At 50.4% G+C, this 13349-nt stretch overlaps 1 protein-coding gene across 3 annotated transcripts in view; it reads right to left on the bottom strand.

Moving 5' to 3' along the window:
- CNGB1 (cyclic nucleotide gated channel subunit beta 1) overlaps nt 1-9336 on the bottom strand; it is a 93678-nt gene extending 84342 nt beyond the window's left edge. For 2 of the 3 annotated variants that reach the window (XM_037729281.1, XM_017502633.2), the window contains exons 1-7: nt 9232-9336; nt 4758-4924; nt 2410-2467; nt 2057-2129; nt 1139-1229; nt 1003-1033; nt 709-754 (exon numbers count right to left, since the gene is read on the bottom strand). In XM_037729281.1, the coding sequence (XP_037585209.1) occupies nt 709-754; nt 1003-1033; nt 1139-1229; nt 2057-2129; nt 2410-2467; nt 4758-4916 (458 nt within the window). In that variant the 5' untranslated portion in view covers nt 4917-4924; nt 9232-9336. The other variant, XM_037729282.1, reaches the window with a different exon arrangement.
- Between the last annotated feature and the right edge of the window lie 4013 nt (nt 9337-13349).

The raw sequence follows: 13349 nt of genomic DNA, 5'->3' as shown, positions 1-13349 counted from the left end.
AAAAAAAAAAAAAAAAAGTTAAAAAAAAAGAAAGAAGGAAAAAGAAATTACAAACTGGAAACTTCAGGCTTACTTTGGGGGGTCTACAGCGTGCTGAAAACTTCTTGACTAAAAATTGAGGGTTTTACGTAAAAAGCTAGATTTCTAGCTTCTCTAGAAAACCTGGAGAATATGGCCACACAAGCCCTGCAGACTGCAAGGCAGAAGCAGCTAAAACTGAGCAGGGCCACTTCTCAGGGCTCCCTACCTCCCCTCTTTGCCGTAGTACCCCCACCAGCCTGCAACCCTTACTGATGGGGCAGCCACCCCTCCCCAAGTCAGCTCTGAGGAGTTGGATGCTGAGGCCAGCCTGGGCACCCTGATGTCCTCCACAGTGGTCCAAGCCCTGCTTCCAGTTTCCACACAGAGCCTACCTACATGAAGCCCATCTGTGAGGAGCTCATCCCAGCCCCTCCCTATTCTCGGAGGGTGGCCCCACCCAGGGACCTCCCACTCACCCATGGGAGCACCCAGGGACCTCCCACCACAAACCATGAGCAGCACACGGTCCACTGTCCCCATCCTATGGCAGGAAACAGACCCAGAGGAGACAGGGGGCACATCCAAGGTCACCCCCTGAGGTGATAACAGATCCTGCTCCTGAACCCAAGGCTCTGTTCCTCCCACCACACACACAGACAACAGTGACACTCAGGGACAGGGACTCACCTAGTGTCCTGGGCCTCAAGGGCCTTATTGGGTTCATATGTGCACCCTGCAGTGTCAAAAAATAAAGAAAGGCAGTCAGCAGCAGGAGACCTGCCCCAGCCACCTGGGCCGCCTGGAGTGGGCACCGAGAGCCCAACTCAACTGCAGGTTCAAACGCAGGGTCAGTCAGATGAGATGCTCCGGCCTGGGCAGAGGCTCCCCAGGGGTGGGGCCCATCCCAGCAGCCCCGTAGCCCCGTAGCCCCGCAGCCCCTCAGCCCCGCTGCTGAAAAGCCATCCTGTCCCTTGGTCTTACCTGTGTCCCCAGTGCTGCCATGACCCACGATCTGCCAAGGACAGACAGACAGACATTGGCAGGGAGCCCAAGGTGCAGCATCCTCCCCACAGCCCCTCCCTGACCCAGCCCCTTCAGCCTCCAGCCCCATTAGTACCTGAGCCGGGTCCTCCCTGGCGCTGTGGACAGGCTGCGGGACCACCTTCTCCACGCCCTTCATGAGCCAGCTCAGCACTCTGCGGCTGGGACTGGGATGAATAGAGACACCAACCCACACTCAACTTCCCCTAGCTCTAGCTCCCCACTGGCCCAAGGGCAGTCCAGTGTCCTAAAGAATTTGGCTTGAATCCTAAACCACCGTCTCCCCACTGAGACTTCAGACACATCACCTCCCCCAGAAGCTCCATGACCTCTGAAAAATGAGAGACGCTGATGCTTCTTCATGAGGCCAGGCAGACCAGGTGCCATTCAGAGCCCACCCCCATGGGATGCTTAGGGCAGAGCAGCTGACTTCCCTCTCCTCCTGCCTCCCCCACTGTCCTGCTCTGAGCACACATCGTGCTCCAGAAGGGCCAAGGTTTGCTGCGGTGTATGCTGTGGCAGAGGCTGAGCAGCCTGAATGTGAAGGTCACGGCCTCCCTGCCTGAGGCCAGCCCAGCCCCAGCCATGCTCAGGTTCCAAGCACCATGGGTCTGAAAAGTATGAGTCAACTGGGAGATTCCATGCAAAAGCCTGGATTTCTGGCTTCTCTGGGAAAAGCAGAAGCTCTGACCCCGTTGGACCTGTGGCACACCAGAGCACTGAGAAACATCTGGCCCCCTGGACAGGGAAGCTCATTATGCAGCTCTGACCCAGTTTCTCTTGATCACATTGCTCATGTGGCCCAGGAGAACCCACCCTCCACCTGAAGCTCGCTTCAGCGAATTCTCAGGATGTCCCAGGGCTTTGCCCAAAATAACGGCAGAGCTGAGTTCAGTGCCCATCCCCACCCCAATCCCCAGGGCTCCCTAGCTGGGAGTGGAGTTAGGGGGATGGGCTAGCCCTGAAGAGAGGGGAGGGTGGTGCAGTAGCGTACCTGTTCATCTCTGAAAAATCAGCGCCCTGGGCCTGGAGGGATATGGTAGAAGTAAGGGCAGCCTCCTTGGTCTCTGGAAAAGAATCCCTCATCCTTCAGACCTGAGGCCTTAGAGAGACCCATTTCTACTTTGCTTGGGGAGATCAAGTCAGGGGAGAGGAGGGAGCCCCCTGAGGTCAGAAAGCCAGGCTCCAGCTCAGCTCAGCTGAAGTCTCCAAGAGCCCACCCTTAGCTTCTCTGAGCCTCAGTTTCCTCATCTGTGAAATGGGTAAGCCAGCCTTGTGGGCTTTGCGAGGCTCCCAGGGGAGAATGTGCCCCCCACCCTGCCCTGCCAGCCAGGCTTCTGCACTCACCCTGAGGGTTTGGGTGCGCCACAGCCACTTCCTCCTCCTTGAATGACTCTTCTGGGGGCTAGAGGGTTCGAACAGCACAAGGTAAGCCCTAGGTGAGATCAGCCTGGTTTGGACAGGCGCAGCCCCTGATCCTCCCTCAAGGGATTCCTGCCCCACAAAAGACTGAATGACTCTCTTCTCAGGATCATCCCTGTAAATCTGGTGGCCTTACCTTCTCCTTCTGGCCCAAATTTTCCATTCCTCCCTAGTAGCCAGGTGGAGTTTGGCCTCTGCCATCTGCCTTTCACCTGCCTCTGCAGTCACACCTCTTGCTACCATGTGCACAGATGTGTATGTACAAACAAACATACATGTGCATACACAGACACACAAATGTGTGCATACTCACTCTCATGCACATGCATATATAAACAGACAATATGAGCATATATACACATACATCTGCATACATGCGGTGGCACACAAATGCCAGCATGCATATACACACACATGCACAAACACAAAAATAAGTGCATGCACACACACATAAACATATGTACATATATGTTTGAACATGCATATGCATACATGCCCCAACACACTATATGTGCATGCAGTCATATGCAAACATGCATATATATGCATGCATGCCGGCAGACACACACATGCCTGTACCCGCCCGTGTACAGACACAACATGCGCATATGCGTAGATATATTGCATATGTATACAGGTGCAGAAATATGTGTATACACACATGCTCAGTCACACACGTGCATATTTGCACACAGATTTCTGCATCTGTGGATACATGCACATATGTGTACATACACATACTCATGACACATTAACAGATGCTCAAATGTGCATACACATAGAAATACATGAGTACACTCACATACTCAGAAATATGTATATACATATATACACATATACAACTAGCATGTCACAGGAGCACATGGAATCGCAGACATACTAATACATATACACACATACATAAACATATGTGCAAACACATACACATGCATCCACATACATATGCATGTTCACATACATTGCCATGCACACCCAATTTGCAAATACACATGTACACACACCAACATACCAAGGGCATGCTACACACACACGTGGTTCTACATGTATATGCATGCAACACATACACATGCATATGACATCTTATACCTCCACACACGCTGTTTCCTAAACACACTCTGCACTTCTCTAGTAATGGCCTCGCCTCTGCCAGGAATGGCCAGCCTCTCCATCTCTCTGGGTTAAAATTCTGATCCACACTCTGAGTCTAAGAAGCTCTCCCCCACCAGCCTCCAATCTCCAAAGTTAAGATGACTCTCTCTCTTTTGAGCTCCCATGGTTTGGTCTGACATGCTTATCTGGCTCCGCAAGAAGGGTGCAGGTGAGGCCAGTGTTGGGGCTCACCACGTTCCCTCCTCCCCACCTGTGTCTCTCGGCAGAATGAGCTGGCTGGGTTCTTGTCTGCTGACCCCCTCGGGGCAATGCCTATTCATCTTTATGCTTTCAGCACTGAGCACAGGCCCTGGCATCAATTAGAAGCTAAATCAAATCATCGAATTGAGCTGCTGAATTAGGTGTCATCCAGCTGCTGAACGGATGGGTTGCAGAACTGGTAAGTTGTGATTTGCCCAAAGGAAAAGTTCTGGAGAAAGTTTCTGGAGAAAGTTTCTGGAGAAAGTGTGGTGTGTGGACCAGTGCCAGTCTGCAAACTGGTAACAGTCCGTGATGATTAAGCAGTTTATACCAGAATATTTATCAATGCACTGCTTCCTTCATTGAGAAAGTCTTGGTACAAAACATATAGCAACTAAACTAATCAGTGTACTTAGCTACACAGTAGATTCACATTCTGGTGCAAACTGCTTAATTATGATGGACTAGCAATCATCAGTTCATGCACTGGCTCCTGTGAGTACCTCTGTTATGAATGCTAAAGGCTGGCAAAATATGGCCTGAGGGCCAAATCCAGGCTGTTGCTTGTTTTCATAAATAAAATTTTACTGGAACCCAGCTATGCTTATTCACTCATGCATTACCTATAGCTGTTTTCACACTATAATGGCAGAGTTGAGTAATTAACAGAGATAGCATCACCTGCAAAGCCTAAAACATTTACTATTTAGCCTTTTACAGAAAATGTTAGCCTTCAGCAAGCCCAATCCACTGTCTAAACCTGAGTTTTCTAATTTGAACAAGTGTGGGACCCTGTGCCCCTCACTTTTCCTTCTGGCGCCCACGTTTTCTGCTGTAAAAGGTCCCTGGAGAGCAAGTGGCCCAAACTGGGAAGACCCTGAGCAGTGAGGCAGGCCTGCCCCTCCTCCCCCTCCACCTCTCACCATGGACTCAGACTCTGTCTCGGCCTCCTCGGGGTTCGGCTCTGGTTCCACCTCCGCCTCCAGCTCTGGCTCTGGTTCCACTTTCTCTTCCTCCTGCATCTTGGTCTTTCGAGGGGTCTCTGGGGGCTGAGGCAGCACCCTCTGGACCCAGCCCAACATCCTGATGCCTGTGAAAGACAGAGTCTTTGGTCCTCCCCGGAGCACTCACAGTTGCTCCCGCCGCTTATGAGCCACTCTTGTGAGCTGCACATTTCCTTTTCCTTCATCAACTTTAAAAATATTTCAGCTGGCTGGGCATGGTGGCTCACACCTAAAATCCTAGCACTTTGGGAAGCCGAGGCGGGTGGATCACGTGGTCAGGAGTTCAAGATCAGCATGGCCAACATGGCAAAACCATGTCTCTTCTAAAAATACAAAAATTAGCCAGATGTGGTGGGGGGCTCCTGTGATCCCAGCTACTCAGGAGACTGAAGCAGGAGGATCACTTGAACCCAGGAGGCAGAGGTTGCAGTGAGCTGAGATCATGCCATTGCACTGCAGCCTGGGTGACAAGAGCAAGACTCTGTCTCAAAAACAAACAAAAATTCGGCTTGGTGCGGTAGCTCATACCTGTAATCCCAGCAATTTGGGAGGCTGAGATGAGCCAATTGCTCGAACCCAGGAGTTTGAGACCAGCCTGGACAAGACAGCAAGACCCCCCCATCTCTACAGAACATTTTAAAAATTAACCAGGTGTAGTGTTTCACTCCTGTAGTCCCAGCGACTCAGGAGGCTGAGGTGGGAGGATCACTTGAGCTTAGGAGGTTGAGGCAGCAGTAAGTCATGATGTAACTGCAAACTGTACTCCAGCCAGCATGACAGAGTGAGACCCAGTCTCAAAAAATATATAATATGTACACACACATATATATTTTATATACAAATACACATGTATATTACATATATACACGCAGATGTATGTGTGTGTGTGTATATATATTTCTGCAATTATATCTAGGTATTTACCTTATAGAACTACTCAAGGCCATAAATATAAGCCTACAAAGAAGCTGGTTGCAACAGTGTTACAGCAAAAGATGAAAAACACCCAAATATTCACCAAGAGGAGACTGGCTGTTGGAAAGTACCTATGTGAGCCTAAATGTTTATCTCTAAGAGGGACATGTATTTAAAAAGTTACAATATATTCAATAATGGAATACTGTGGGGCATGAAAAAGAAAGAGGCACTCTGGGCTAACAAGATGTGCATGCTCTGAAGTCAAGAGCAGTTCAGTTAATGTCTCTGTGCCTCAGTTTGCTTGTCTGCAAAATAGGGATATTAATAGTACCTACCTCATGGGTTAATTGTGAGGATAAAATGAATTGGTAAGTGTAACATACTCAGGCCATGAGCGGTGGCTCACACCTGTAATCCCAGCACTTTGGGAGGCTGAAGCAGGTGGATCACTTGTGGTCAGGAGTTCCAGACCAGCCTGGCCAACATGGGGAAACCCCATTTCTACTAAAAATACAAAAATTAGCTGGGCATAGTGGCGAGTTCCTGTAATCCCAGCGACTCTGGAGGCTGAGACATGAGAATTGCTCGAATCCAGGAGGCGGAAGTTGCAGTGAGTCAAGACCGTGCCACTGCGCTCCAGCCCAGGTGACAGAGTGAGATTCTGTCTCAATAATAATAAGTGTAACATACTCAGAACAGTGACTGGCATATGCCAAGGGCTTAATAAATGTTGGCTATGGGGCCGGGCAAAGTGGCTCATGCCTGTAATCCCAGCACTTTGGGAGGCTGAGGAGGGTGGATCACAAGGTCAGGAGTTCAAGACCAGCCTGGCCAAGATGGTGAAATGCCGTTTCTACTAAAAACACAAAAATTAGCCAGGCATGGTGGCACACACCTATAATACTAGCTACTCGGGAGGCTGAGGCAGAGAACTGCTTAAATCCGGGAGGCAGAGGTTGCAATGAGCCGAGATCAGGCCACTGCACTCCAGCCTGGGTGTCACAGCGAGACTCTGTCTCAAAAATAAATAAATAAATAAATGTTGGCTATGACTATTACATGATATCAAATAAAAACACTAATTGTGTAATACCATGTACTGCATAATCTCATTATAAGTAAAAATATTCATTATGAGTAATATAGGAGTGGAAAATTTAAGATAAAATTAACCTATGTTCATAATTTTTTAATTTTTAAGATAAAATAGGCTGGGTGCAGTGGCTCATGCCTGTTATCCTAGCACTTTGGGAGGCCAAGATGGGAGGGTCACTTGAGCTCACGAGTTCAAGACCTCCTTGGCCAACATAGCAGGCCCCTGTCTCTATTTAAAAATAAAACAAAAAAAGCCTAGTGTGGTGGTGTGCACCTGTAGTCCCAGCTACTCAGGAGGCTAGGTCAAGGAGTCGAGGCTCCAGTGATCATGCCACCGCACCTCTGCCTGGATGATAAAGCAAGATCCTGTCTCAGAAAAGGAGAAAAAAAATGGGCCTGGCATGGTCACTCACACCTGTACACCCAGCACTTTGGAAGGCCAAGGCAGGAGGGTCACCTGAGGTCAGGAGTTCGAGACTAGCCTGGTCAACCACATGGTGAAACCCCATTTCTACAAAACATTTAAAAAATTAGCTGGGTGTGGTGGCATGCACTTGTAATCCCAGCTACTCTGCAGGCTGAGGCAGGAGAATCACTTGAACCCAGGAGGCAGAGGTTGCAATGAGCCGAGATCATACCACTGCACTCCAACCTGGGCAACAGAGTAAGACTCCTTCTAAAAAAAAAAAATAATAATAATAATAACAATAATAAGACCAGTCACGGTGGCTCACACCTGTAATCCCAGCCCTTTAGGAGGCCAAGTCAGGCAGATCGCTTGAGCTCAGGAGTTCAAGACCACCCTGGGCAACATGATGAAATCCTGTCTCTACCAAAAATTTAAAAATCAGCCCAGCATGGCAGCACGCACCTGTAGTGCCAGTTACTTGGGAGGCTGAGGCACAAGAATCACTGGAGCCCGAAATGTGTAGATTGCAGTCAGACAAGGTCGAGCCATTGCCCTCCAGCCTAAATCACAGAGCGAGACTGTCTCAAAAATAAAATAAAAGGCTTCTAGTGCTATACTTAAAAAAAAAAAAATACAACGCCAGGTAAACCTTTTTTCGTGGTTTACTGTGTTATTTCAGTCCTACCTTATACAGGTTGTTTCCGGTTGATTTCTCTTTGGGGAATGGGGAGCCCCAGCCCTTATGACTGAACCCCTGCAGGATGGCCTGGCCAGTGGGCAGCATGCAGGTCAGTGTGCTAACTCCTACCCCTGGACGTGCCCTTGCCCCACGTGAGTGTGCCCCACCCATCTCCCAGCCATGAGCAACCCGGGTGTTGGCAAAGTGTCTGTATTCCCCTCTCTTCCAAGGAGCCTGGCCCTAGCTGAAGAAGGCAGACCAGGCCCAGGATCCTTGCCCCCGAGCCCAGCTCCCCAGAGCCTGTGGCTGTGCTGCCTGCCTTCTACTCACAGCCCTGACCTCTGTTCCTGCTCTGGCATCAGCAGCGCAGCCTCTCCCATGAGAAGCCGTGGTGGGAAAGGAGCTCTGAGTGTCAGATTCCCCGGCTCAGCCTCCCAAAAAGTGCACTTGGGCCTGACATGAACCCTCTGGTCTTCCATTTTCCTGAAAGTGGGGGTGTAGACACAGTGTCTTCCCAGGTGGGGGCTGCTGGAGCTCACATGTTGGGATGGCAGATTTCACTGACCCCAGCCAACCCCAGGTAGCCCTGAGAGGCAGGGCTGAGCTAAGTGCATTCTACCCACCTCACCACCACACCCCACCCTTGCACTCGGTAAAATAAGAACGTTCATGATGGAGTACAGAAAGGTCAACAGAATCGCCCGAAGCAGCACAACCAGCAGTGGCTGAGCTGAGTTTACACTCGGGTCTGCCCGATTCCAGGTGCCCCACATCTATTCCCAGGAGGTCGTGGCATTTACCGAGTGTCAGCCTCTTCTGCGGGCCAGGCCTGCAGACCCTTCCCAGCGGGCAGCAATTCTGGCTTGCATTTCTAAACCTTCTGGAAACGACTAACAAAGTCTCCCCATCCCCCACGTTTCTTTTTCCTCCTAAATGAGGCGTGTCCCTGCTGACCGCACTTTGATGAGGGAGGCTCCGGTGGGAAGGGGGACCCATGAGTGGCAGCTCAGGGAGCTATGGTGTTGCCCCACCAGCATTTTCAGAATCTTCTGGAGAGCTGGTGAAAATACAGATTCCCAGTTCCCCCAAGCCCTCCTGAGGGACCTAGGAATTTGCATTCCACAAGCTTTCCTGAAAATTCTGACGCACGCTAAAGTCTGAGCTCCAGAGGAGAGAGGGAAGCCACAGCTTTCCTGCCATGCCAGTTTGGTCCTGCCTAAATGCCTTGCTCAAGGGAGGACAGGGGGATCCCCTCAGGGGTCCCACTGAGCCTCTATCTCCTCCTGAGTTACCTGCTCAGACGCCAGACGCCAGCCAGGAATTGCCTTCTCTCTGCCACTCCTAGCTGGCCCCTCAGACAAGGAAGATTAATTGGCAGTAGCTGGGCCGTGTGCAAAGGATTAGCAGGTGCTGAATGGGGGCGGGGGAGAAAAGAGGCTGTTGATGTCCAGGGAACCAGCAGCCCCACCACCTCCCGGTGTCCAGAAAGGATGTGGGCTCTAGGGAAGGGCCCCTGCATGGCCCAGGTCTGAAGCACCATGAATTGCCAGGGGACCTGCCTGGGTTACCAGGAGCCTGGCTTCCCACACACCTTGGCCAAGACACAGAGTGGTTGCTGGGTGAATGACAGCCTGGAGTTCCCATGCGATGCCCAGAGACTCCTCAGGGTGGCAGGGGCTTGTCAATTCCCACCCAGTGGTGGCAAGAGGCGTACCCCAACTCTCCAGCCCCGAGGCCAGGACTCAGGCAGGTTCTCTCTGGCTTAGAGTCTTCTCTGGGCAGGGTCTCAGCAGCCGTGCTTTGGGCTCTGCCAGAAAAGCTGTGTGTGTCCCAGGGTTGGGCCTGGAGGCTGGATCAAGGCCTAGCAGATGACTGGGCATCTGACCTGCCCTGTGAACTGAAGTTGGACACTAGAAGGCAAACAGAAATCTAGGAGAGGGTACAAGAGACAAAGCCCAAGGAAGGGGCGCTCAGTGTGGTGCCACTGAGGGATATTTGGCAAAGGGGCAGGACTTGACTTAATTATCTGCACCATTTCTTTAGAGTTTTTCCTTTCCTTTCCTTTCTTTTCCTTTTTTTGGGGGGTTGGGGAGCACAGTGTCTCTCTGTCACTCAGGCTAAGTGCAGTGGTGCAATTATGGCTCATTGCAGCCTCAACCTCTCAGCCTTAAGTGATCCTCCCACCTCACCACCTCAGCCTCCTGAGTAACAGACTACGCATGTGTGCTGCCATGCCAGGATAATGGCTAATTTTTATTTTATTTTTTTAGAGACAGGGGTCTCGCTATGTTGCCCAGGCTGGTCTCAATCTCCTGGATGCAAACAATCCCCCTGCCTCAACCTCCCACAGTGTTAGGATTACAGATGTGAGCCACTGCACCCAGCCTAGATGTCTTCCTCTGTGCCTGGCAGTGTGCCAGCCCTGGCACACAGAGCAAGACAGACATAGGCCCTGTCTTCATGGAGCTTATATTTCAATGCGGGAGATTCCTGACAAATAAAGAGATATTGCAAATGATGCTAAGTGCCGTAAAAGAAACAAACAGGGCAGAGGCATGTGTTATGGAGGGCAATGGGGGTAGGTAGGCAGGTCGCTATGACGAGGTAGATGTATATTGGAGCTGAGACATGAAAAGCAAGAAACACTCAGCTGTGAAAAGAGCTGGGTGAACAGTGCTCCAGGCCAAGGACATTGCAAGGAGAAAGGTTCCAAGGCTGGAATGAGCCTTGAGGAGCAGAATGCAGCCCGGGGGGTCCCGGAGCTTAGTGGGAGCAGAGGAGGATGGTGGGGATGAGGCTGACGAGGGCAGGGGACAGATGTGAGGCCACTAGGCCACTGGAAGGAGTGCAGTTTTAGAGATGGTTTTGAACAGGGGCTGGGCATTATCTCTGTGTCTTTGTGTAATGGGAAAGTGTGGAAGCAGGAAACTGGTCTGGAGGCTTCGGAGGGACAAGCCAATTGGTGACTGGATAACCCCTGGCTTCCCCTCCAGTGCTGGGCTTCAAGACCTCTGATAATCCAACCTCCACAAGGCAGGTGATGTGGAAGAAAGTTCTTTCTGCCAGCAAGGCCAAACCCCAATGGTAAAGCTCAAGGTACTCCTTGACCCTTCCCTACAAATATGCCAGGCTGCAGGGACCAGAGCTCCTCCCCAGGGAACAGCAGGGAGCCCTTCTGCTCTGCCTAGGCCTGCAAGTAACACAGGTGACATTTGCCTTTGCCTGCAGCCTGACAGGAGGGGTGACGGGGCTTGGGCTATGCTGGTGGGAGTACAGATAGGAGAAAGGAAAGGAGAGGGAAAAGGGGGCATCGAGGGGCTCATCCTGGGCAACTGGGTGGCTGGTTTACTGGGTGAACCACCCCCAGCTGGTTTACAGAAGTACTAAAAAGAAGAAACCTGGGGCTAGAAGTTTGGAGGAAGAATTTTGGGGAAAAAACCATGAGCACTACTTTGTTAAGATGCCTAAGAGAGGCTGGGCGCAGTGGCTTATGCCTATAAATCCTAGCACTTTCGGAGGGCAAGGCAGGTGGATCACCTGATGTCAGGAGTTCGAGACCAGCCTGGCCAACATGGCGAAACCTCGTCTCTACTAAAAATACAAACATCAGCCAGGCATGGTGGTAGATGCCTATAATCCCAGCTACACAGGAGGCTGAGGCAGGAGAATCGCTTGAACCCGAGGGGCAGAGGTTGCAGTGAGCCAAGATCACACCATTGCACTCCAGCCTGGGCGACAGAGCAAGACTCTGTGTCAAAAAAAAAAAGTGTCTGAGAGACATCCAGGTTGAAATGTAAGTGTGAGAGAGAGAGTGTGTGTGTGTGTCACTTATCAGTCTACTGGAGATAGAAATTTTGGAGGCCTCAGCTCGCTAATGATGCTTGATGCCACAGGACTGACTGACATCACCTAGGAAACCCAGGGAAAGAACACTTGGGCTCCCTCAGAAGATGCAAACAGAGCAGGAGCTGGTAAAGGAGCCTGAAGGAGCTGCCAGGGATGGGGAAGAAGCAGAAGCATGGGGTCAAAGCCAAGAGAGGTGGCCGTGTTGGCGGGGAAGTTATCCGAGGGGCTGCTGTCTGAGCTGAGGCTTGAAATGCGCCCCTGGGATTGTGCAACTTGGAGGCAGTTGGATCCCCTACTGAATGGGAAGGAGGGTAAGTTAGATGGGAAAAGTGAAGAGTAATGGACTCTGGGGTGGGGAAAATGAGCAAAACAAAGCCACACACAGTGGCTACAGTTTGGATGAATCTCATGTGCGTATATATGGAGGGAAAGAAGCTAGCTACAAAAGACCCCAGTGATCCACGCATACAAAGTTCCCAAAAGGCAAAACTAGTCTGTCCTGTGTATGGCTCCAAACATAAGTACGTTTATAGCCTCCAGTTTTCTATAAAGCCTAAAGTTGTTAAATAAAGTTTTCTATCATTGCCCTTAAGTAAAAGCACAGGTTGTACTATAAGGCGGGAGAGTGGTTCCCTCTCGCTGCGTTGGGGGTTGTAATTGGGAAGGTGTATGTGGAAGCTTCTAGGGACTGGCAGGGCCAATGTCTTCCTTTCTTTTACTAACTTGGCTGGCATCTATTTTTCAAAACAACTCGATGGGGATATACATGCCATAAAATTCACCCATGTTAGCTATACAGCTCATTGACTTTTATTACTTATTATTTATTTAATCATTTAAGACAGGGTCTCACTCTATCTATCACTCAGGCTGGAGTGCAGTGGTGTGATCATTGCTCACTGCAGCCTCGACCTCCTGGGCTGAATTGACTCTCCCACCCCAGCTTCCCAAGTAGCTGCGGCCACAAGCACACGCCACCACGCCCAGCTAATTTTTGTATTTTTTTTGTAGAGACAGGGTTTTGCCATGTTTCCCAGGCTAATCTCGAACTCATGGGCTCAAGTAACCCTCCCACTTGGGCTTCCCAGCATGCTGGGATTATAGGCATGAGCCACCAGCCCTGGCCTAACTCAGTGATTTATAGGAAATTGACTCAACTGTGCAACTCTCACCACCATCTGGTTTTAGAACATTAGCATTGCCCCAGTAAGACCGCTCGTGCCAGATGATAACCACTGTTCATTCACCCATGCCAGTCCCAGCAACCACACATCTGCTTTCTGTGTCTACAGATTTGTCTTTCCTGGACATTTTTTATAAATGGGTCATAGAGTATGCGGGTTTTCACATCTGGCTTCAGCATAACGTTTTTGAGGTTCATCTGCCTCATAGCATGTATGAGAACTTCATTTCTTTTCATTGCCCAGGAGTATTGTGGGGGATAGACACACCACAGCTCATCCACTCATCAGTGAACACGGGTTGTTTCCACTTTTTCGCCTTACATCATGTTGCTATGAACATTCGTGTGCAAGTCTTTGTGTAGACATACGCTTTCTTTTTT

Source organism: Cebus imitator, unplaced genomic scaffold, assembly GCF_001604975.1.
Source record: "Cebus imitator isolate Cc_AM_T3 unplaced genomic scaffold, Cebus_imitator-1.0 Scaffold297, whole genome shotgun sequence".
In the NCBI taxonomy this organism is placed as follows: Eukaryota; Metazoa; Chordata; class Mammalia; order Primates; family Cebidae; genus Cebus; species Cebus imitator.
The sequence above is the reverse complement of the archived record's forward strand: the minus strand, read 5'-3'. Positions and strand labels throughout refer to the sequence as shown.